Source organism: Neoarius graeffei, chromosome 6 (genome assembly GCF_027579695.1).
Source record: "Neoarius graeffei isolate fNeoGra1 chromosome 6, fNeoGra1.pri, whole genome shotgun sequence".
Taxonomy (NCBI): Eukaryota; Metazoa; Chordata; class Actinopteri; order Siluriformes; family Ariidae; genus Neoarius; species Neoarius graeffei.
The window spans coordinates 71349207-71372663 of record NC_083574.1 but is presented as its reverse complement, the minus strand read 5'-3'; the positions used below and the strand labels follow the sequence as shown (position 1 = coordinate 71372663).

Sequence of the window (23457 nt, the reverse complement as noted above, 5' to 3'; positions counted from 1 at the left end):
GTTCAAATGTTTGACTGGTACGGTACTTTATATCTTTTTTTTTTTTTTTTTTTAATTAAATGTAGTCTTGGTGGGCGGCACGGTGGTGTAGTGGTTAGCGCTGTCGCCTCACAGCAAGAAGGTCCGGGTTCGAGCCCCGTGGCCGGCGAGGGCCTTTCTGTGTGGAGTTTGCATGTTCTCCCCGTGTCCGCGTGGGTTTCCTCCGGGTGCTCCGGTTTCCCCCACAGTCCAAAGACATGCAGGTTAGGTTAACTGGTGACTCTAAATTGACCGTAGGTGTGAATGTGAGTGTGAATGGTTGTCTGTGTCTATGTGTCAGCCCTGTGATGACCTGGCGACTTGTCCAGGGTGTACCCCGCCTTTCGCCCGTAGTCAGCTGGGATAGGCTCCAGCTTGCCTGCGACCCTGTAGAACAGGATAAAGCGGCTAGGGATAATGAGATGAGGTGAGATGTAGTCTTGGTCAAGACTTGTTTTGCTGTACTGTTTGCTTTTTCAGGCTGCCACGCTAATGAAGCTAACAAGTACAGGAAGATTTAGCAGCCATTTTAGCATTGTGCTAACTGTGGGCATATGGCACACACTTGCCTCAAGCAATTCTGAGTTGTTTAGCATATCAAATGAGCAAGAAGCTGTTGCTGAGGTCAAAAACCAAAAGGGTTGGGGGGAGTAGCAGCCATTTTGAAGCCTAATCATGTTTTTCCTCAACATGTAGTTTGGCATCATTGCACACAAACAACAGATTTGGCTATAAAAATGTGTAAAACATTGCACACTAAATACACATATTGACTACATTTGAGCTAAAGTGGAAATTCTCTCTCTCTCTGATGTAAATGCTGGGTCGTGCTCAATCACATCTCGTTTTAGGGAGCAGGCAGATTTTTGGCTCTGTGTGGAGATATGACTTTGTAAACAGGAAACTCTTATTTTGATTAGAGACAAGCCAGTACACATCATTGCAAAATTTGTGTTTGAGTCTTGGTGACTTTGTGTCCCCGTATCATGGTGTGCTTTAGTCATGCACTGTGTGTCTGTATCAGCATACTAATTTAAAGAAACTGCATGACCACAGGATGTGTATACTGTATATTATTCTATCCACATTCACTGGATATGAGCAATCGTGCACCCTGATTGGCTCCTCTACTACTAGGCTATCAGCTCATATACCATAAGTAGAGAAAAACAAAATGGCAGAGCACAACAAGTCAGATATATTACTTTATCAGGTATTTTAAAGAAATAGAAATGGCTAAAAGAATATAACGCCCACCTACCCACCCCATTGCCTGTTCCACACTCCAGCCCAGTTAGTGGCAGTAATGCACCTTTAAGTTGGTTTGCCAACCGCCATAAACCCTAAAGAAGAAGAGGAAGAAAATGGTGGAGCATGTTGCTGAACCAACCGAGGACGAAATAAAAACTCTACACTACTGTTCAAAAGTTTGGGGTCACTTTGAAATGTCCTTATTTTTTAAAGAAAAGCACTGTTCATTTCAATGAAGATCACTTTAAACTAATCAGAAATACACTCTATACATTGCTAATGTGGTAAATGACTATTCTGGAGCATCACATTTGTGGGGTCGATTAAATGCTCAAAATGGCCAGAAAAATGTCTTGACTATATTTTCTATTCATTTTACAACTTATGGTGGTAAATAAAAGTGTGACTTTTCATGGAAAACACAAAATTGTCTGGGTGACCCCAAACTTTTGAACTTTTGAAGGGTAGTGTACTCAAAAACAAAATCTTTTAAAATCAACATTGACAACTACACACAACGCAGTGACCTGGCAGCCAAAATTCTCTCAAAATCTTCCGCTTTTAATGAAGCAAACCTTGCGGCCATGTTTGTTTACAAATTGTCACAGTCGCTCACTAACGCGGAAGTTTTACATCTCCGACATGTCTCTTTTCCAGTTTTTCGATGTCCGTTGGTATGTTTTTCTCTTTAAAATATGCATGAAGAATGTATAATGAAGTTTTGGTAGCCTTTCTGGTGTTCAGCGCGTCTTCGGTTTCAGTTTATTTATTTAGTGCTTAATTATAGCACAGCTAATCCTAGGAGTAGTACTGGATTAGCTTCATCTTCTCTCTCTCCCAACCAACAAAAAAATGATTCCACGCATACGCAGCAGAAAAGTTTTGTCATTGGATCTTTCCCTGAGCTCTGATGTGTGACGTTGTGTTGTCTTGACAATATGCAATATTATAACAATATTGCACGCTCATTCTCCATTGGGGAGAGTGGCATAATACACAGAGGATAAGCGATATGATAACAATATTGCATGCCATCAATAAACCCACTAGAAGGGAATAGAATACATGTTTTTTTTTTCCAGGGAAAAAGTGGCCCATATGTATAATAATTTCTGATATTTCACTCCGATGACGTCACTCCCAGTATTTTCCCGCTGACTTGACACGTTGTCAAAATGGCGAACTGGTTCAAATTTAAATTCTTTTGATTAACTTGTGGGTTTTTTTTTTGGTGGATGTGCCCATATAATATTAAGAATATTACACAGTTGCACAAACATATTAAGTGATCTTCTTGTGTTGAAAATATTTTCACTTGTTTGCTTCGCTCACTCGTGAATAGGTTCATCACTTGAAGATAAACTTCATATCTTCACGCAACAGTGTAATATCCTTTATATATTTGATGAACCCTTGATGTAAAACTAGCCCTCTATACTGTAGTTAACACTTTGTTTGGGGCTAACATGGTCATGAAAAAAATTCTGCGTCACACTGGCTGCCAGTTGCTAGCTAGCTAAACATCTGGATGAGCATGATAGTTGGCTGATGGGTGATACCATGTAAATTGTATGTAAGCAGTGGGTGATTTTGACCATTTTTTTTAATTAGGGTTTTATAGGCCAGTGAGCTATTGCCATCACACAGCGTCCGTCCTTCCGTCCACAATTCACAAAAATTGCTCCTCCTCCCTGAGTTTCCACTGGATTTTGATTGTTTTGTTTGGAAGATCTGATTGTTCCAATTGTTCTCATGAAGAGCAACTTAGACTCATTTATAATTAGCTGGTTTTTCATGGTACGGCCGTGTGAGCTACTGCGTCACTAATGCTGTTTTTTGTTTTTGGCCCCCAACCCAAGTACCTCCTGTTGGTTACTGTACTGATGGCTGGGGTTAGATTTAGGTGTAGGTATAGCATTAATTAGCTGCATTGATAACAATATCAGTAGAAGGTCTTCACCAGGATAGTGATCGGGATGGGAATAGGCTTTATAGTCTACAGTTATAGAAGAGAAATGATTGATAATCACACTATCCGGTGTCACCCAGATGAAGATAGGTTCCCTTTTGAGTCTGGTTCCTCTCAAGGTTTCTTCCTCTTGTCTCCTCAGGGAGCTTGTTTTCTTGCCACCAGCATCTCTGGCTTGCTCATTCAGGATTTAAATTTTATATCTGGATTTCTGTAAAGCTGCTTTGTGACAATGTCCATTGTTAAAAGTGGTATACAAATAAAGTGTGTTGATTTGATGCGTCACTGTATTGTGTCTCTCTGCAGGATATGAGAAGACATGTCATGATGACTCTACTGGACACTGAACAGTCATATGTGGACTCTCTGAGAACGTTGATTCAGGTACCGAAGCTCTCTTTACAGTATCTCTCTCTCTCTTTTCTCAGTGTGTCTGTCTCTCTCTCCTTCTGGTCTTCTTCCTGTCTCCTGTTGCCTGGCACAAGGATGTCAGTTACATTGTGACACTTCATGTTATTGAACTGTTAGTTCTGTGTGTGTTTGTGTGTGAGAGAGAGATGATGAAAGCTGACAGTCCAGGCTGAGGTGTTCCCGACCCACAGGCTCTTACAGCATGTGTATCACTGTTGTGTCACCATGGCTACGCCGGGTTTGGCCCGAGATGCTGCAGCAGTAAAACGGTTCCCATCAGTGCACAATTACAGCAGCTGTTAGTGGCCTTACTCTGTTTAGCAGCTGTAAATCAGCCCTGTGCACAACATCACTCAGCTTAAACACTAAATAGAGCTCACGTGGAGAGATGAGTGCTCACACTGCTCTCAGCAAGGCCAGTTACAAAGGAAAACTGGATTGATTTGATTTATTTATTTTTATAAAAGGTTGTTGTTTAACTGTGTGATGGAGTACCCATCACTATAGTTGAGTATGTGCTCTGACTGCCATACCAATGAGCCTGGCTCTTTGGTGTTGTGGTCAGGGTGCAGGTTTGGTACCCTGTAGACCTGGGTTCAAGGCTGGGTAGGGTGACTGCTCTCTCCCTTCACTACAGTAGGTGTCAGAAGTGGGATGGCTTGCCGTGAGGCCATCGGAGGTGTGCCCTGCATGTGAGCCGTAGGATAGGTGACCCCTGTGCGAGGGACCCCAGACATGGGTGGAGCACAAGTGTGTGTGGGGCACCCTGGCATGGGAGAAGTACAGCTGGGGGATGCGTGGGAGACACCGGTGTGCATGAAGCACACAGGTGCACCTCTGGAAGAGGAGGGCAATGTGATGGAGTACCTGTTACTACAGTTGGGTATGTGCTCTGACTGCCATACCAATGAGCCTGGCTCTTTGATGTTGTGGTCAGGGTGCAGGTTTCGCACCCTGTAGACCTGGGTTCAAGGCTGGGTGGGGTGACTGCTCTCTCCCTTTGCTATAAACTGTTTGCACTGGATTAATGCTTTTGTCCAGAAACGGTCATTAATTTTCCTTTTGCTTCCTCTGGTGGGGGTCATGATGTCAAATCCAGAATTTTCTATCCCCATCAGGAGATGTCTCCAGTTCCTCCTTTGGGGATCCCTGGACATTCCCAAGCTAACAATGATGTATAACATCATCAGTGGGTCCTGGAGTCTGTCTTGTGGTCTCAGTCCAATGGGACATGTCTGATAAAGCTCTGGGGGAGCTGACCGGGAGGGGGCACTTTACAAGGTGGCCAAAAAGGAGCAAAGGCTATACTCCAAGGCTCTCCTGTATTCAACAAGGCAAAATTCAGTTCGAGTTCATGACTCCTTCCTAAGTAGCTAGTCTGCTAACTACGTAACTGCTCATAAACTATCATGATCCCAGATTCTATCCAAGAGGCTTTATTTCTCACATGCACATTTATAGATGACTTGCAACCATGTGATCAAAATGTGCTATGTCATGAGCGTCCACCATGATGGTGGATATACAAAGCAACTAGGATGGCAGCCGCTGAAAGTGTGTCTGTAAACAATGCTGAATTTTCTCAGCATTACCACGGTTTGAACGATCGGGCGAAGATTCGATACAAAGAGAAGATGGATGTGTGGTTTTGACCCATATTATTTAAAAAAAAAAGTCAGACTTTTCTGAAGATAAAACGCCTCTACCGACCATCAAGTACGAATACAGGTCATTTCGTCCAATGCCTTTTTGTCCAATAGTTAAGACGTTTCATCCAAAGCCTTTTTCATACACACTATCAATTATTTTATATTTCAGGTATTTGTTTGTTCGAAAGAAGGAGGAATTCTCAGTGGAATTTGACCAAAGAAAAACACACATTTGTAAAGCAAATGAGTGCCACAGTACGTGTGCTTCGACACGAAAGCACGTACTAAGGGGGGTAATCACGTCGGCTTGTGCCACTTGCTGACCCTGGGATGAGTTAACTCCCTTGTCATTGCAGGCTGCTCGCTTGCATGTCTGTTTCCAGCTGGATCATATTCAATCTTTGGGCGCGGAGCAGCGCTCTTGCAGGGGCTTCGTTTGCGAACACTGGAATACCTGAAATATAAAATAATTCATTGTGCGTAGGAAAAGGCTTTGGACAAAATGGCATTGGATGAAGTGTCCTCATCTTCTTGTCCCCTTTCCGTACTAAGCCTCAGAGTTTCCTCGCCCTCTTTCCGAATCACGGACGGAATTCTAAAAAATCAGAACGTGCCACAGTCACAAGTACTGTTGTGCCCACAACCATATACAGCACAAAGATATGGCATAGCTAAAAGAACGCTTAAAGCAGTGGAAAAACAAAGAGTTGCGCATGCGTGACCTATGTTTTGTATAGAATGTCTCTTGACCCAGCATTTGTATCTCCACCAACATGGCTGACATCCAGGTTTCTATTTTGCTTTGACGTCACTTGCAAGTCAAGCATAGCTGGTACAAAAGTCCAGCAAAATGAGCTGCAGCATCTCTGAAGACTGCGCATAAAAAAAACAACAACAATACATACAGTGGCATGCAAAAGTTTAGGCACACTTGCTTGAAACGTGTTAGTATGAATAGTTCAGTAAGCAGAAGATGAACTGATCACCAGAAGGCAAAAATTAAAGATTTCTTTTCAGCATTTTATGCAAGATTTGTGTATTATTTTTGTTTTCTATAAACGTAGAGTGAAAAAAAAAAAGAAAGGAACACCATCCAAAAGTTTGGGCACCCCAATGCATTCGAATTCTCAGGTAACTTTTACCAAGGTTCCAGACCTTAATTAGCTTATTGAGCTATGGTTTGTTCGCATTCATCATTAGGAAAGGTCAGGTGATGCAGATTTCAAAGCTGTATAGATTCTCTGACTCCTCAAACTTGTCCCTAGCTGTGGGTTCCTCTAATCAACTCCCTAACATTCTGAAAAATACAATAATTGCTGCTCACAAAGCAGGAGAAGGCTACAAGAAGATAGCAAAGTATTTTCAGGTAGCCGTTTCCTCAGTTCATAATGTTATAAAGAAATGGCAGTTAAAAGGAACGGTAGAGGCCAAGGTAAAGTCTGGAAGACCAAGACAACTTTCTGAAGGAACTTCTGGTTGGATTGCTAGAAAGGCAAATGCAAACCCCTGTTTGACAGTAAAATACCTTCAGGAAGATTTAGCAGACTATGGATTGGTGGTACACTGTTCTACTGTGCAGTGATGCCTGAACAAATGACCTTCATGGTAGAGTCAGCAGAAGAAAACCTTGTCCTGCATCCTAGCCACAAAATTCAACGTCTGAAGTTTGCAAATGGACATCTAAACAAGCCTGATGCATTTTGGAAGTCCTGAGGACTGTGGACTGATGAAGTCAAACTAGAACTTTTTGGCAACAATGTGCAATGGTATGTTTGGAGAAAAAAGGGTGCTGAATTCCAGGAAAAGAACACCTCTCCAACTAGGGTGGAGCAATCATGCTTTGAGCTTGTGTTGCAGAATGTGGCGCAGGGAACATTTCTTTGATAGATGGAAGAATGGATTTGAAAAAATACGGGCAACTTCTGGAAGCAAGGCAGCATGGTGGTGTAGTGGTTAGCGCGGTTGCCTCACAGCAAGAAGGTTCTGGGTTCAAACCCAATGACCGATGGGGGCCTTTCTGTGTGGAGTTTGCATGTTCTTCCCATGTCTGTGTGGGTTTCCTCTGGGTGCTCCGGTTTCCCCCACAGTTCGAAGACATGCAGGTTAGGGTAATTGGTGGCTCTAAATTGATCATAGATGTGAATGGTTGTGTCTCTCTGTGTGTCAGCCCTGCGATGACCTGGTGACTTGTCCAGGGTGTACCCCCCGCCTCTTGCCCATAGTCAGCTGGGTTAGGCTCCAGCTTGCCCGCAACCTTGCACACGATAAGTGGTTATGGATAATGGATGGATGGGTGGAACGTTTGGAAGCAAACATCACACCATCTATTAAAAAAAATTAAGTTAAAAAGAGGATAGGTCCTACAACAAAATAATGATCCAAAACGCACCTCAAAATCTACAGTGGAATACCTCAAGAGGCGCAAGCTAAAGATTTTGCCACAGCCCTCACAGTCCCCTGACCTGAACATCATTGAAAAGCTGTGGCTCAATCTCAAAAGAGCAGTGCATGTGAGACGGCCCAAGAATCTTGCAGAATTGGAGGGCTTTTGCAAGGACAAATGGGCAGAAACCACCAAGTAAGAATTGAAAGACACTTAGCTGGCTACAAAAAGTGGTCACAAGCAGTGATACTTGCCAAAGGGGGTGTTACTAAGTACTGACCATGTCGGGTGCTCAAACTTTTGCCTCAGACCCTTTTAATTTTTTTTCTGGTACTTTGTACCTGTGAAGGATGGAAATAAAAATGTAATATTGCCGAAAATATTCAAGAAATGTCATCTTTACCTTTATGCCATTTAGTGATCAGGTCATCTTCTGCTCACTTAACTATTCACAGTAACGGACATTTAAGCAAGGCTGCCCAAACCTTTGTAGTCGAGTCATGAAACCCCAAGTCTGAGTCCAGTCTCAAGTCCCCAGTGTTCAAGTCCAAGTCATTAAAGAAAATTTCAAGTTGAGTCCACTATTGATCGGAGTTCAGTCTAAGAACAAGACTCCAACTGCACTATTTGACGGTGGCTGTTTGAGGCTACCGGAGACTCGGCAGAATCAAAGACAAGAAGCAGGAAATCCGGGATCAGGAAGCCAAACAAGGAAATAAGGCTCAGTAATGCATCATCAATGCAGCTCAATACTTCGCAAAGTAAGTGCGTTTGCATAGTTTTTATACTGTATAGGCGTGGTGATTGCGCCTTAATCCTGTGCAGGTGCGAGTCGTTTACGGTGCTTGGCATGTATGCTGTCTGGAGCAAGCCCGAGAGTCTGTCTGTCTGCACATGCCAAGGCACGCAGGTGTAACACACTTGCATGAAATTAGTACAAAAATTAATGTAGATATAAATATCTTATGCCAAATTATTATGGCATGTTACAAAAAATAAAGAGAAAATCCAAGTCCCCGTCTCCAATTTACAAGTCCAAATGCAGTTAATGCATGAGTCCGAGTCATCAGTGCTCAAGTCCAAGTCGAGTCACGAGTCCTTAAAATTAGGGCACGAGTTGGACTTGAGTACTACAAGTCTGCTTGACACTGTAGACTACATAGCCAATATACAATGGGGATAAGGGAAGAGGGAGTGCAAGATGACTCACACTAGAACATACATACACATGTATGCATTTTTGCATGTATGTTAGTATGTACAAATGTATCCATAGAAAAGTGTCCAATGCATGTGCAACTATGCCACATGTGTATTGTATAAGCTATATCCTAGTGCTACTGAGTGTGTTAATGTTAGGAGATGGAGTAGTGTTTAGGATCATGAAGTCTTGTGGGAGGAAGTTCCTTCTAAACCTCTCTGTCCTGGCCATGACTGTGGAGATGCTTTCCATACCGGAGCTATCCTGAGCTCAGGGTACTATATGGGTGCAGTTTCTATGTATGTGGATCGGTGAATAGAAATTGTACCTCGGTGTCATATATGTTTATTTCTGTAATATCTCCAAAAAAAAAAACCTAGGCCCTTCTGTGGCTGGGAAGTTATTTAATTTGAGGGGATTCCCGAGCAAATAATGTGCATGAAATTGCTCGCTTCGTGCAGTCAAGCAGACAGAGGAAGTCCGTGTGCGCATGTACACGCTTACCTTGACCGTGCACTGACGGTTCCATCATTCTGTCGCTAAACGAACAGCTGATCACACCAAGGTGCTCGCTGACCGCAGATATTTATTAGTTTGGTCCTGCGTTTCCTTTTCTTTGCAACATAACATCTTTTCTTCTCTCTTTCTGTTACTGTAGTCGGTCTTTCACGTTTCATTTGCACACTCACGTCCTCCATTTTTCTCTCCTGTTTCAAATTTGTATCCCACAATGCCTTGCGCGAACAGGGAAAGCCCACCACGTCATGCATGACGTAGTATCTTGAATTGCGTCATAGTGAAGCAGGAAAAAATAGAGGAGAATTTAGGGCCATGTGGCCCAAAATTCATTAATTGTTTGATTTAAAAATAATAATAATAAAATTGGAAGTCTGTGATTCGAATTCGGTAGCTCTCGGTCCACAAAACAAAAGTAGTGCGTCATGGAAAATTATTTTTATGACCTAAATTTGAAAAATCTTAAAGGCAGTCTACCTTTAATTCTGATTGCCGACTGTCAACAGTGATCATCGTATGGTAACTGCAACTGTTAAGCTCAGCTTACGGCGCCCTGTACAACCTGTCAAGAAAAAGCTCTCCTGGCAGGCACTTACGAATGATAAAGACCTTACAACTCGTATTGACAACACAATCTCTACACGTTTTAACAATTTGCCTGCAGCCAAACAAGATTATACATCTTTTGTTTCAATTGCAACAACAGTAGGTGCAGAACTCCTTCCATCAAGACCGCCAAGACCTACAAAAACAGTAGATATGGAACCAGTCACAGCTGCACGCAAGACTACTCTTCGAGCATCAACGCAGAACATTCAGTCTGATCAGAACAACCTCCGAAAAACTTTTGACCGCTATGAGGATATGCGAATTAATAACATCCTGCGTCCCTTCGAAACTCCAGCAGTGCCTTCTGTCATAAAGAATGCTTGGGATCTAGTTAAAACCTTATCAGGGAAAAAGTCGCAGAGTACCATGTTTATTGAAGGTGATGACCGACTTAAGACCTGGGAGAATCACTTCAAAAATCTACTGAACGCTGATCCAACTTCTGAAACCGATACACCTCCTGTCGAGAAAATATTTGATATTTTCACCTCGATAGAAAGTGGCGATCTGACTCAGGAAGAAGTAGACACTACTGTGTGTCAGTTGAAAAACGGAAAAGCACCGGGCCTTGATGGATTACCTCCTGAGTTTTGGAAAATGCCAGAAGTAAGAAAGATTCTGCTTTCATTCTGTATTCAGACATTCCATGGGGACCGTCCAAAGGAATGGGGTATATCTGGACTAACACCGATACCGAAGAAAGGAGATCTTACAAAAACCGACAACTACAGAGGGATTTCACTTTCTCAAGTAGCAGCCAAGATCTACAACCATTGTCTGCTTAACAGGATTCGCCCCGTCATTGATAAAGTTTTGTGGCCAAATCAGAATGGATTCCGTAAGGGACGATCAACCACTTCTCATATTCTAGCTCTTCGAAGGATTGTTGAAGAACTGAAAAATTATAAGAAGGAAGCTGTCATAACTTTCATCGATTTCCGTAAGGCTTTCGATTCCATCAATCGCGACAGAATGATCGAAATATTAGCGGCATACGGAATTCCTCCACGTGTCGTAAATGCAATTCATGTGATGTACAAAGACACGACCGCAGTAGTGATAACACCAGAAGGAGAGACAAATGCTTTCAAGATAGGCACTGGTGTTCTTCAAGGAGACCCGCTTGCTCCTTTCCTATTTATAATCATACTTGACTATGCTCTTTGCACTTCAATTACCAGTAGTGATGGGCTTACACTCAAACGACGTCGCAGCAGCAGGAACCCCGCTGAGGTTCTAGCTGACTTAGACTATGCTGATGACATTGCACTCCTCGAAGATTGCATCGAATCTGCTCAAGATCTTCTCAAAAGAGTGGAGAAAGCCTGTCAAGATGTTGGTCTATATCTGAATGCACCAAAGACAAAGTATATGCATTTAAATCCATCCACCGATGCAAAGTTGATTTCATCAGATGGTTCAAAAATTGACTGTGTTGATGATTTCAAGTACCTTGGTAGCTATTCTGAAACTGAGCATGATATGAATGTTAGAATTGCGCTAGCTTGGAGTGCCCTGCATTCATTACAGAAAGTTTGGAAGTCTCCAATCAAGAAGAAAACCAAAACAAAAGTCTTCAAAGCATGTATAGAGTCAATACTTCTATACGGCTCTGAGTCGTGGACGCTAAATGCAGCACGACGAAAGCGTCTCGATGGCACATTTACTAGAATGCTATGATTTGCTTACAACATCTTGTGGAAAAGCCATCCCACGAACAAGTCACTGTATGGTCCCTTGCCTCTTGTATCCGTGGTCATGAGTCGGAGACGACTAGCACTTGTGGGACATGTTACTCGTCACGATGAACCTGCCGGGAGACTTTTACTCTGGTCTCCGGATGCTAAGAGGCGAATTGGTCGTCCATGCGTCACCTTGAAATCCATCATTGAAGATGAAACTGGTTTGAAGGGAACTGAATTTCTGTCTGCTATGGCCAACCGCGATCTATGGAATTCGAACTTTGTCGTTGTTTCACCAGCGCCTACTGGCATTGGATGAACCAAGTTCAAGTTCAATTCTGATTAAGTGAAGTCACAGCTTTCCTGCATTCATGCTCATACAAATCAGGTTGAGGAATTTGAAAAATAAGTTGTACATGTTTAACGAGGAAACACTGCAGTATTTATTATCCATTTAGGCTAGTACCAGAAACCCCCAGAGTCTAGTTTTGCAGGAAAAGCTGAAATGTATCGATACATTTTTTTTATGATCAATAAAGCTGTAGAATGCTCACCTGCAATGTAACTTTAGTCAAACTGTGGTACTTGTGGTAACTGGTGCAGCTTGTGTTGAACGTTGCAGAGCTACATGAAGCCACTGAAGCAGCCGGAGAACTCGCCGCTCTGCGATCCGTCTCTGGTGGACGAGATGTTCTACCAGATCCCTGAAATCCTGGAGCACCACGAGCTCTTCCTGGAGCAGGTGATCAGCTGTGTTAATGACTGGCACGACCGCCAGACCATCGGCGACCTCCTCGTCCAGTCGGTGAGTACAGGACACTCTCCTTTGTGAGGTTTTGGAATCACCACTTGTTCATTGAGTGTATGATGTTTGTCACTGAGAGCAGGGCTATCTTAAAGAGTGGGCGAAAGGTGTGATGCTCAGGTCCCCACACTAACCACACATACAGTAGCGGTGATTATATGGGAAATGGATGTTGATTGAAAAATTCTGTAAACGGCAAGAAAAATGCGACCGAGCCACTCATGAAAATATTTTTAGTAGGGCTGTCAATCGATTAAAATATTTAATCACATTATTGTCCATGGTTAGCTCATGATTCATCGCACATTTTTATCCGTTCTAAATGTACCTTAAAGGGATATTTTAAGTTTTTGGGAAGTGGGAGTGGATAAATCTGCTTGCTTTATGCAAATATACGTGACCAGGTCAGGAAGGATCATGCTGGACACAGCAAAAATTATTTTTGTGGGTATTTTAACCTGATCTTAACTCTCATTTATACATCACAAAGAAGGAGAAATCAATGTTAATTATAAAATCTGCATAAATAAGCACTGAATGTCATTCACATCTACCATTCTCTATCAAAATAAAAAAGTAATAAAAGATTATTTCTAATACCCTCTTTATGCTCTGTAGGCCTCTGTATTTCTAAGTCGGGCCTACTAGTGTTTATATGAAAGAATATAAATGATTATTTTGATTAATATTCACAGCTTTCAAGGTGAACCTCGAAAAAACTGTGAGAGCCACATCCAATAAACAATTCCAGTTAACGGAATTGAATCTGACTTCTGGTTTTTTGCAATATCATTCCGACCACGAAGATCTCAATATTTTTCATCAAAACAACTCCAGTTATATTCTAAAATAATTATGTATTTACATGAATCAGTTTGATTTGAAAAAAATAAGTAGGTAAAGCGATGAAAACTCACTTCAAAGTCTCCCATGAATCATAACATCAAAACTAGCTGATGGAAAATTTTTGCTGAATACTTCATCAGAAACGGTGAGAGTGAGAGAACATCCCTATAAAAGTTATCTGATTGATATTCATGAATAATCCAGTCAGAAACCGATCAGGAGAGAGAGCGCCTGATCGCTTTCCCGTGACTCAAAAAGCACCGGCAGTTTCCTGACGTCATGCGAGCAGAGTGTGTACTCTGTTGTACCAACTTCAACCTGCTGTTACTCCCAAAGTACTGAACAGATCTTAACCAGATACATTTCTTTGGAAAGCAGAAATTATAAGCTTTTTAATGACAGTATTCACGATACAAAATATTCAAGAGTTAAGCAATGACAGGTTTAGAAACTGAGATGAGCGTCTTCATGCAAAATTTTCACAGCATGGCCAGCGAGCATCTGATATGTCTAGTGTATGTGATAAAGTTGTGGATATTGTGCTGGTGTTTTGAGATACAGTAAATAAAGATGAAGTATTGTAATGTGTCTGACTAGATGTGATGCTGAAAATGAATCATTTTTGAAGTTCAACAACAGACAACATCTCGTCTCATTATCTCTAGCCGCTTTATCCTGTTCTACAGGGTCGCAGGCAAGCTGGAGCCTATCCCAGCTGACTACAGGCGAAAGGCGGGGTACACCCTGGACAAGTCGCCAGGTCATCACAGGGCTGACACATAGACACAGACAACCATTCACACTCTCATTCACACCTACGGTCAATTTAGAGTCACCAGTTAACCTAACCTGCATGTCTTTGGACTGTGGGGGAAACCGGAGCACCCGGAGGAAACCCACGCGGACACGGGGAGAACATGCAAACTCCGCACAGAAAGGCCCTCGCCGGCCACGGGGCTCAAACCCAGGACCTTCTTGCTGTGAGGCGACAGCGCTAACCACTACACCACCGTGCCACCCGTCCAAATACAATTTTTTTTCAAAATATCTTTTTAAAAGTTTCAAATCGAGTATTTTTTTTAAAGCCAAGAACAACAAAATGCCTGTAGTGTAAAACAAAGGAACAAGTAAACAAATATTTACAGCTGCTTATTTCACTAAATATGTACTTTTTTTTTGTAGAATTAGGCCAGTGTTGAATTTTCATATCTGATTGGACAGATGCCAGGTGTAATTTAAAGCGCAAGTTTCTCTTAATTTGTTCATTGTAAGATGTTATTGTTTCTATAGTAACGGATAAGTTGCAGATATTTGTATGGCAAATTATCCACTTCATCTAAGACAAATAATAAACTGGGGTGAGGTGTGGGGTTTTTTTTTTTAAATGCTGGTATTTAACATACAAATAGCATTTTATCCCCCATTGGCCGAAAGGCCTGAAGGGGGATTATGTCATGGCAATGTCCGTCCGTCCGTCCTGGGAAGGGTACTGACCTTCTGAAATCAACTCCTCTCTCAATTTGTGGAGGAATTTCACGAATCTTGGCAGGATTCTTTGTTATAGGTCGGTAGTACACATTGCAATTTCGTTCAGTTTGTTCTCATTATACCAGAGTTACAGTCCTTGATTAACAAAATTATACTTTGACAATTCCATGAGTGTTTTTTTTCATTCTGAAATCAACTCTTCTCACAATTTTTGTAGGAATTTCTCGAAGCTTGGCGAAAGGCCTTGTTATATGACAGTAAAATGCATATTGTGATATTTAATTTTGTTTGTGAAAATTTTACCAGCGTTTTGGCCCTTGATTAAATAACTTGTACTTTGACAATTTCATGAGGGTGTACATTTTTCTGAAATCAACTCCTCTCACAGGGGCGGCACGGTGGTGTACTGGTTAGCGCTGTCGCCTCACAGCAAGAAGGTCCGGGTTCGAGCCCCATGGCCGGCGAGGGCCTTTCTGTGCGGAGTTTGCATGTTCTCCCCGTGTCCGCATGGGTTTCCTCCGGGTGCTCCGGTTTCCCCCACAGTCCAAAGACATGCAGGTTAGGTTAACTGGTGACTCTAAATTGACCGTAGGTGTGAATGTGAGTGTGAATGGTTGTCTGTGTCTATGTGTCAGCCCTGTGATGACCTATGTGACTTGTCCAGGGTGTACCCCGCCTTTCACCCGTAGTCAGCTGGGATAGGCTCCAGCTTGCCTGCGACCCTGTAGAACAGGATAAAGCGGCTAGAGATAATGAGATGAGATGAGAACTCTTCTCACAATTGTTGGAGGAATTTCACCAAACTTGGCAAAAGGCATTATTATATGACCGTTATACGCATATTGAAATTTTGTTTAATTTGGGCAAATTTTACCAGAGTTATGCCCTTGATTATTAACAAACTTGTACTTTGGCAATTTCATCAAGGTGTGCTTGCTTTCTGAAATCAACTTCCCTCACAATTTTTATCCCCCGCTGGCCAAAAGGCCCAAAGGGGGATCATGTCTTGGCGATTTCCGTCTGTCTGTCCATCCTGGGAAGGGTACTCACCTTCTGAAATCAACTCCCCTCACAATTTTTGGAGGAATTTCATGAAACTTGGCAGGATTCTTTTGTTACAGTGGTGCTTGAAAGTTTGTGAACCCTTTAGAATTTTCTATATTTCTGCATAAATATGACCTAAAACATCAGATTTTCACACAAATTCTAAAAGTAGATAAAGAGAACCCAGTTAAACAAATGAGACAAAACTATTATACTTGGTCATTTATTTACTATGGAAAATGATTCAATATTACATATCTGTGAGTGGCAAAAGTATGCGAACCACTAGGATTAGCAGTTAATTTGAAGATGAAATTAGAGTCAGGTGTTTTCAATCAATGGGATGACAATCAGGTGTGAGTGGGCACCCTGTTTTATTTAAAGAACAGGGATCTATCAAAGTCTGATCTTCACAACACATGTTTGTGGAAGTGTATCATGGCACAAACAATGGAGGTTTCTGAGGACCTCAGAAAAAGCGTTGTTGATGCTCATCAGGCTGGAAAAGGTCACAAAACCATCTCTAAAGAGTTTGGACTCCACCAATCCACAGTCAGACAGATTGTGTACAAATGGAGGAAATTTAAGACCATTGTTACCCTCCCCAGGAGTGGTCGATCAACAAAGATCATTCCAAGTGCAAGGTGTGTAATAGTTGGCGAGATCACAAAGGACCCCAGGGTAACTTCTAAGCAACTGAAGGCCTCTCTCACATTGGCTAATTTTAATGTTCATGAGTCCACCATCAGGAGAACACTGAACAGCAATGGTGTGCATGGCAGGGTTGCAAAGAGAAAGCCACTGCTCTCCAAAAAAAAACATTGCTGCTCGTCTGCATTTTGCTAAAGATCATGTGGACAAGCCAGAAGGCTATTGGAAAAATGTTTTGTGGACAGATGAGACCAAAATAGAACTTTTTGGTTTAAATGAGAAGCGTTATGTTTGGAGAAAGGAAAACGCTGCATTCCAGCATAAGAACCTTATCCCATCTGTGAAACCTTGTGGTGGTAGTATCATGATTTGGGCCTGTTTTGCTGCATCTGGGCCAGGATGGCTTGCCATCACTGATGGAACAATGAATTCTGAATTATGCCAGCAAATTTGAAAGGAAAATGTCAGGACATCTGTCCATGAACTGAATCTCAAGAGAAGGTGGGTCATGCAGCAAGACAATGACCCTAAGCACACAAGTTGTTCTACCAAAGAATGGTTAAAGAAGAATAAAGTTAATGTTTTGGAATGGCCAAGTCAAAGTCCTGACCTTAATCCAATCAAAATGTTGTGGAAGGACCTGAAGCGAGCAGTTCATGTGAGGAAACCCACCAACATCCCAGAGTTGAAGCTGTTCTGTACGGAGGAATGGGCTAAAATTCCTCCAAGCCAGTGTGCAGGACTGATCAGCAGTTACCGGAAATGTTTAGTTGCAGTTATTGCTGCACAAGGAGGTCACACCGGATACTGAAAGCAAATGTTGACGTACTTTTGCCACTCACAGGTATGTAATATTGGATAATTTTCCTCAATAAATAAAGGACCAAGTATAATATTTTTCTCTCATTTGTTTAACTGGGTTTTAGGACTTGTTTGAAAATCTGATGTTGTTTTAGGTCATATTTATGCAGAAATATAGAAAATTCTAAAGGTTTCACAAACTTTCAAGCACCACTGTGTATGTCGGTAATACGCATATTGCAATTTTGTTCAATTTGGTTCCATTTTACCAGAGTTATGGCATAGTTGCCAGTGGGGGATATTGTGCTCTCAGAGCAGTAATCTTATTAATCTAATTTAATCTTATTAACTTCAGGGGAAAGTGAAGGAATGACTGTTTATAACTGCTATAACACAAGAAATAATGGGAAATAGCTTCCACAACATTTAAATCTAACTACAAATATATTAATCATAATTATTTGCATATTGGTGTAACTTCACTTTACTTTAGGACATGTTACACACCCCTGTCGTTGATTATTTTCCCGATTGTAATGTGATCTGTTGTGTTTTATTCCCAAGATGCTCACTGTTGGGGAAAATTAACCTCTTCTGACCACTTAGATTTGAGAGTTCAGTGGCACAGTGTTGTTATGCTTGCTTGTCATTTTATCAATTTCATGGAAAGGCAAACACGTGTAAGTAACTGAGTACGTTATTTAACCACCTGGTTGATTTGTGGTATTTGCTGACTATCACATAGGGCTTCTGTTCAGTCTGAACCAGTTGCTTTCATCTTTGTAAATAATACAGTTTGTTGAGTCAGGTGCGAGTACAACGCATTGAAAAATGCGAGTGTGCCATACAGGAGCGCCTTTGTGATGCTGAGAAAGAAAAACGACTCGAAAAACCTATAACTAATGCAGTGGATCTTCAGGTAGAAGAGATGGAACATGAAGAGGAGGCAGTGTTAAATAATGCATGGAGTAGAAAATGGCATCCTTTGAATCAAAGGGGTATGTGTGTGCGTGTGTATGTGTGTGTTCACCCTTTACACAGTTTTGTGCATTTTGTTGAGTCTACAGAACACTGCTTATTGTATTACTGAGGTCCTATGCAGATTTATGTTATTTGTCTTTCTCTTATACATTTTTTCTTTTATAATTGTTTTCTTTATCATGCACTTTTGCATCCAAATCTCTGGGCACACCACCAGGAGCTATCTCCCCCCCACCCCACACACACACCACTAAACCACTAAACCTTAATATTCAAGAAGGCATTTATTTAAAGGAGAACTGAAGGCAAATTTTATTAAATCTCGGAATGCATTTTTGATCGCTATTTTGTCACTGCTATAGCGAGTTATGAGTGTTTGAAATATGTTATGTAATAATCAGTCCATATGTCAAAGCAATGGCCATAAACGAGATTCGTTGAGACCTGTGCGAGACATCGTAGGACGGAAGTAAAACGTACAGCGGAAATCAAAGTGAACAACATCTGCCAACGTTGTCAAAAGACGCGCGCGCCTTCTTTCGAATGCTGATGTAATCAAGCTGGAAGTTTTGTTTGTTTTGATGGCAATCAGGAAATTTTGAAAGACAGTAATCATCATTTAAACTCGTTTTTGTGCAATATTTCGTTTGGAAAACATTTTTCAAAATGGCAGCACTGACACCTGGCTGACACTTCACGTTTCGAAGTCTCGCATGAGTCTCGTGAAGATCGCGTGGATAAGCGACGCCTGCCGTGGATCAAATGAACTAAATGCAACATGGCTAAAAACCGAATAGGCCGATAGGTACAATATTTAATTGCAATTAGTTGCCAATACGAGTCATGATATAAGGTTACTAAAACCGAAAACTTAATTGAATAGCACGTTAATTAAGAAATAAAGCAAGTTTAAAAATGACTTCAGTTCCCCTTTAAAACTGGGATGAATCCATTTTTCACTGTGTGAGAAATCCATCCATTATCCGTAAGCACTTATCCTGTGCAGGGTCGTGAGAGGCGGGCTACACCCTGGACAAGTCACCAGATCATCACAGGGCCAACATATAGAGACAAACAACCATTCACACTCGCATTCACACCTATGGTCAATTTAGAGCCACCAATTAGTCTAACATGCATGTCTTTTTGGACTGCACGGGGAGAACATGCAAACTCCACACAGAAAGGCTCCTGTCAGCCACTGGGCTCAAACCCAGAACCTTCTTGCTGTGAGGCAACAGTACTAACCACTACACCACTGTGCCGTCCCGTCCCGTGTGAGAAATCCTCATATGAAAGTGCAGTCTGTGACTCTGGAGTATCATAACAGAAAAGCGCTCAACCTCTCATCAGGAGAGCAAGAGTTCATATCTAGATGATGCCAAAGCCTTCCATGGCTGGGAGTCAAGAAACCAAAAGCAGCCTAGGCTCGTGTTGCAGCAAACAAACAAAAAATGTTGCATCTTAAAGGGCTGATGACACGAACATGACTCTATGCAATTTCTTAAATAAACTATACAACATGGCAAACATGTTAGATTTCTGTTATAATTACGTGAAAAGAAGCTGTTGTTACGCGAATATCCAACTTTTAATTGCACAGCGCAAGAAAACTGGGTCCGTGGCTCGCGGCCATGTTGTGACGTCAGAGGAAGAACACGCTCCGGTTCACTGGCTGTCTACTCTGGTTCTACTCAATGGAAATGGTGCATGAAAACGCCGGTGAACTCTCTAGTGCTAGCTCTTCCTCTTCTGGGAGTCTAGAATTGTGTTGATCTCTTCCGAATAGAATCTATGATAGCCTACCCTCTTTACCCTTTACCTCTCGTTGCTAGGCGGCAGTTACATGAAAGCCTAGCATCTGTTGCCAGATGCAAATCTGTTGCCAGATACTGCTGACGTTTCCCAGCCCAAAATATGTTCAAAACCCACCAAAATGCACTTGAAACCGCCCAACTGGGCGGGAAACCTCCCAATCTGGCAACACTGTGTAGGCACTGCTGATGGTAGTAACACACGTTTGTGCTGAACTGCACACCCAAGAGATTCTTTTAAGCTGGGAAGGGTGTCAAAACAATCCAAATCGAAGTGTTCAGAGCACAGGACGGATGTTGGTGAGGGCTCCCACTTGTCACGAGTGCGCCTGACTTGCTTCACCCACTTCGCATGCAGCTCGGGATCTCTGGGAAACTTGAATAAACTTACCCCATCCTTGTGGGTTTTGGAGCAAAAGCCGGCAACATAACGCGAAGGCATAATAACTAATATATATATATATATATATATATATATATATATATATATATATAAAATAATGTATAATACTAATACTAATAATGACAAACTGAACACCTGTCGCATCAACAACAAACTGGTAAGTTAGGAGGAAGGTTCTTTTGCTGACGTCATATAGCTCCTCCTCCTCTTTCGTCTTCTGGGTGCTGCAGCCCTGTCAAATTTGCCCAAATAGCCGCGTTTTTTATCATAACTTGTAAAATAGGCGCCTTCGTGAATCAATACATGGATCATCGGGAATTACTTTTTATGTTATAAAACATCGCTAAAGATGTCAAAAACGTGTCATCAGCACTTTAAGGGTTAAGAGGGCTGCAGAGAGAACCTCCCAGGGCACAAAGGCCAAAGAAGCGAAGGTGGAAAAACTTTTTTTTTCCATATATAATGAGAAGTGGAGAAAAGCCAACAACGGGGAGTCCCGTGAATGGTTAGTGGTGTTTTTTTTGTTTGTTTGTTTGTTTGTTTGTTTGTTTGTTTGTTTGTTTGTTTTTAAAATCTGCCCAACTCCTCAAATGCAACTTCAGTTCACAGCATTGTAGTCGAGTCACTAAACCTCGATTCCAAGTCCAGTCTCGAGTCCCCAGTGTTCGAGTCTGAGTCAAGTCCAAGTCATATTAAAGAAAATTTCAAGTCAAGTCCAAGAACAAAACTCCAACCACACCATTTGACGGTGGCTGTTGCTGCCTTTATGTGAAACCGTTTACGGTGTGTGCGAGAGTCTGCTTGGCGCATGCGGTGTCTGGCACGTGCCCGAGAGTCTATCTGATGCACACGCCAAGGTACAAAAATTGATGTAGATATAAATCTCATCTCATTATCTCTAGCTGCTTTATCCTGTTCTACAGGGTCGCAGGCAAGCTGGAGCCTATCCCAGCTGACTACAGGCGAAAGGCGGGGTACACCCTGGACAAGTCGCCAGGTCATCACAGGGCTGACACATAGACACAGACAACCATTCACACTCACATTCACACCTACGGTCAATTTAGAGTCGCCAGTTAACCTAACCTGCATGTCTTTGGACTGTGGGGGAAACCGGAGCACCTGGAGGAAACCCACGCAGACACGGGGAGAACATGCAAACTCCACACAGAAAGGCCCTCGCCGGCCACGGGGCTCGAACCCGGACCTTCTTGCTGTGAGGCGACAGCACTAACCACTACACCACCGTGCCGCCCTAGATATAAATCTCTTGTGCTAAATTATTATGGCATGTTACAAAAAATAAAGGAAAAATCTGAGTCTTCGTCTCCAATTTTCGAGTCCGAATGCAGTTAATGCATGAGTCCAAGTCTGAGTAATCAGTGCTCAAGTCCAAGTCAAGTCACGAATCCTTAAAATTAGGGCACGAGTTGGATTCGAGTACTACAAGCCTGGTTCACAGGTGTGTGCGTGTGCGCATGCGAGAGAGAGAGAATGAATGAGTGTCAGTATTTTCCTCGAATTTAAATATTTAACTTGTGAAATAAAATGGCCTATTTACCTAAATAATCATGCTTGAATATTGTAGCTCTTACTGTATTATTTTTCACATGCAGTTCCACACTTTCAGTTAAAACAAGAAAGTGGCTGGTTAAAAAAAAAATTGAGTGGCTGATAGATGTTGGAATCCACAGCCACAGTGGTGGGTGAATTTAAAAAAAAAAAAAAAAAGTTAATTTCCAACCCTGTATCCTACCCTGTGATGCTGAAAAGATTGGACGGAGGTTGGCTTTATGCATCTCTTTGGTGCAAAGAAGAAAGATTGCAACATGGATAGAGGTCTTTTACTTCTCCACATGATTCACAATGAATATTTAGTCCACTGATAATATCTTGCCTCATAAGTGTGATAATTTTTTAATCACCCTGTATAATTGACAGCCTTGCACTAGGTTTTGTTAAGTGAACAAATAAAAACAATGGTCCTCATTTATTAAACCTTTAATAAAATTGTATGTAAATGTTGACATGAGCCAAACTGAACTATAAATGCCTGCCAGATGCACAAATTTCATTAACGCTGATTTTCTTCATGCTTTTTGTGTGTGGTGTTAAAGGAACAGTCCACCGTATTTCCATAATGAAATATGCTCTTATCTGAATTGAGACGAGCTGCTCCGTACCTCTCCGAGCTTTGCGCGACCTCCCAGTCAGTCAGACGCAGTCAGACGCGCTGTCACTCCTGTTAGCAATGTAGCTTGGCTCAGCATGGCCAATGGTATTTTTTGGGGCTGTAGTTAGATGCGACCAAACTCTTCCGCGTTTTTCCTGTTTACACAGGTTTATATGACCAGTGATATGAAACAAGTTCAGTTACACAAATTGAAACGTAGCGATTTTCTATGCTATGGAAAGTCCGCACTATAATGACAGGTGTACTAACACCTTCTGCGCGCTTCGGCAGTGCATTGATACGGAGCTCAGATATCAATGCGCTGCCGAAGCGCGCAGAAGGTGTTAGTACGCCTGTCATTATAGTGCGGACTTTCCATAGCATAGAAAATTGCTACGTTTCAATTTGTGTAACTGAACTTGTTTCATGTCACTGGTCATATAAACCTATGTAAACAGGAAAAACGCGGAAGAGTTTGGTCGCATCTGACTACAGCCCCAAAAAATACCATTGGCCATACTGAGCCTAGCTACATTGCTAACAGGAGTGACAGCGCGTCTGACTGCGTCTGACTGACTGGGAGGTCGCGCAAAGCTCGGATAGGTACGGAGCAGCTCGTCTCAATTCAGATAAGAGCATATTTCATTATGGAAGTACGGTGGACTGTTCCTTTAAATGCCAGTCATTCCGAATTAACAGGCTTGTTCATGCCACAGCTGATTTACATTTAGCCACGCCCACAAAACTCCATAAAAGGTAACA

General features: G+C 42.0%; 1 protein-coding gene across 2 annotated transcripts in view; it reads left to right on the top strand.

Annotated features, from left to right (window-relative positions):
* LOC132888082 (rho guanine nucleotide exchange factor 17-like) overlaps positions 1-23457 on the top strand; it is a 318980-nt gene that overhangs the window by 208832 nt on the left and 86691 nt on the right. For both annotated transcript variants that reach the window (XM_060924044.1, XM_060924045.1), the window contains 2 exons: positions 3545-3622; positions 12312-12494. In XM_060924044.1, the coding sequence (XP_060780027.1) occupies positions 3545-3622; positions 12312-12494 (261 nt within the window). The remainder of the gene's footprint in view (positions 1-3544; positions 3623-12311; positions 12495-23457) is intronic.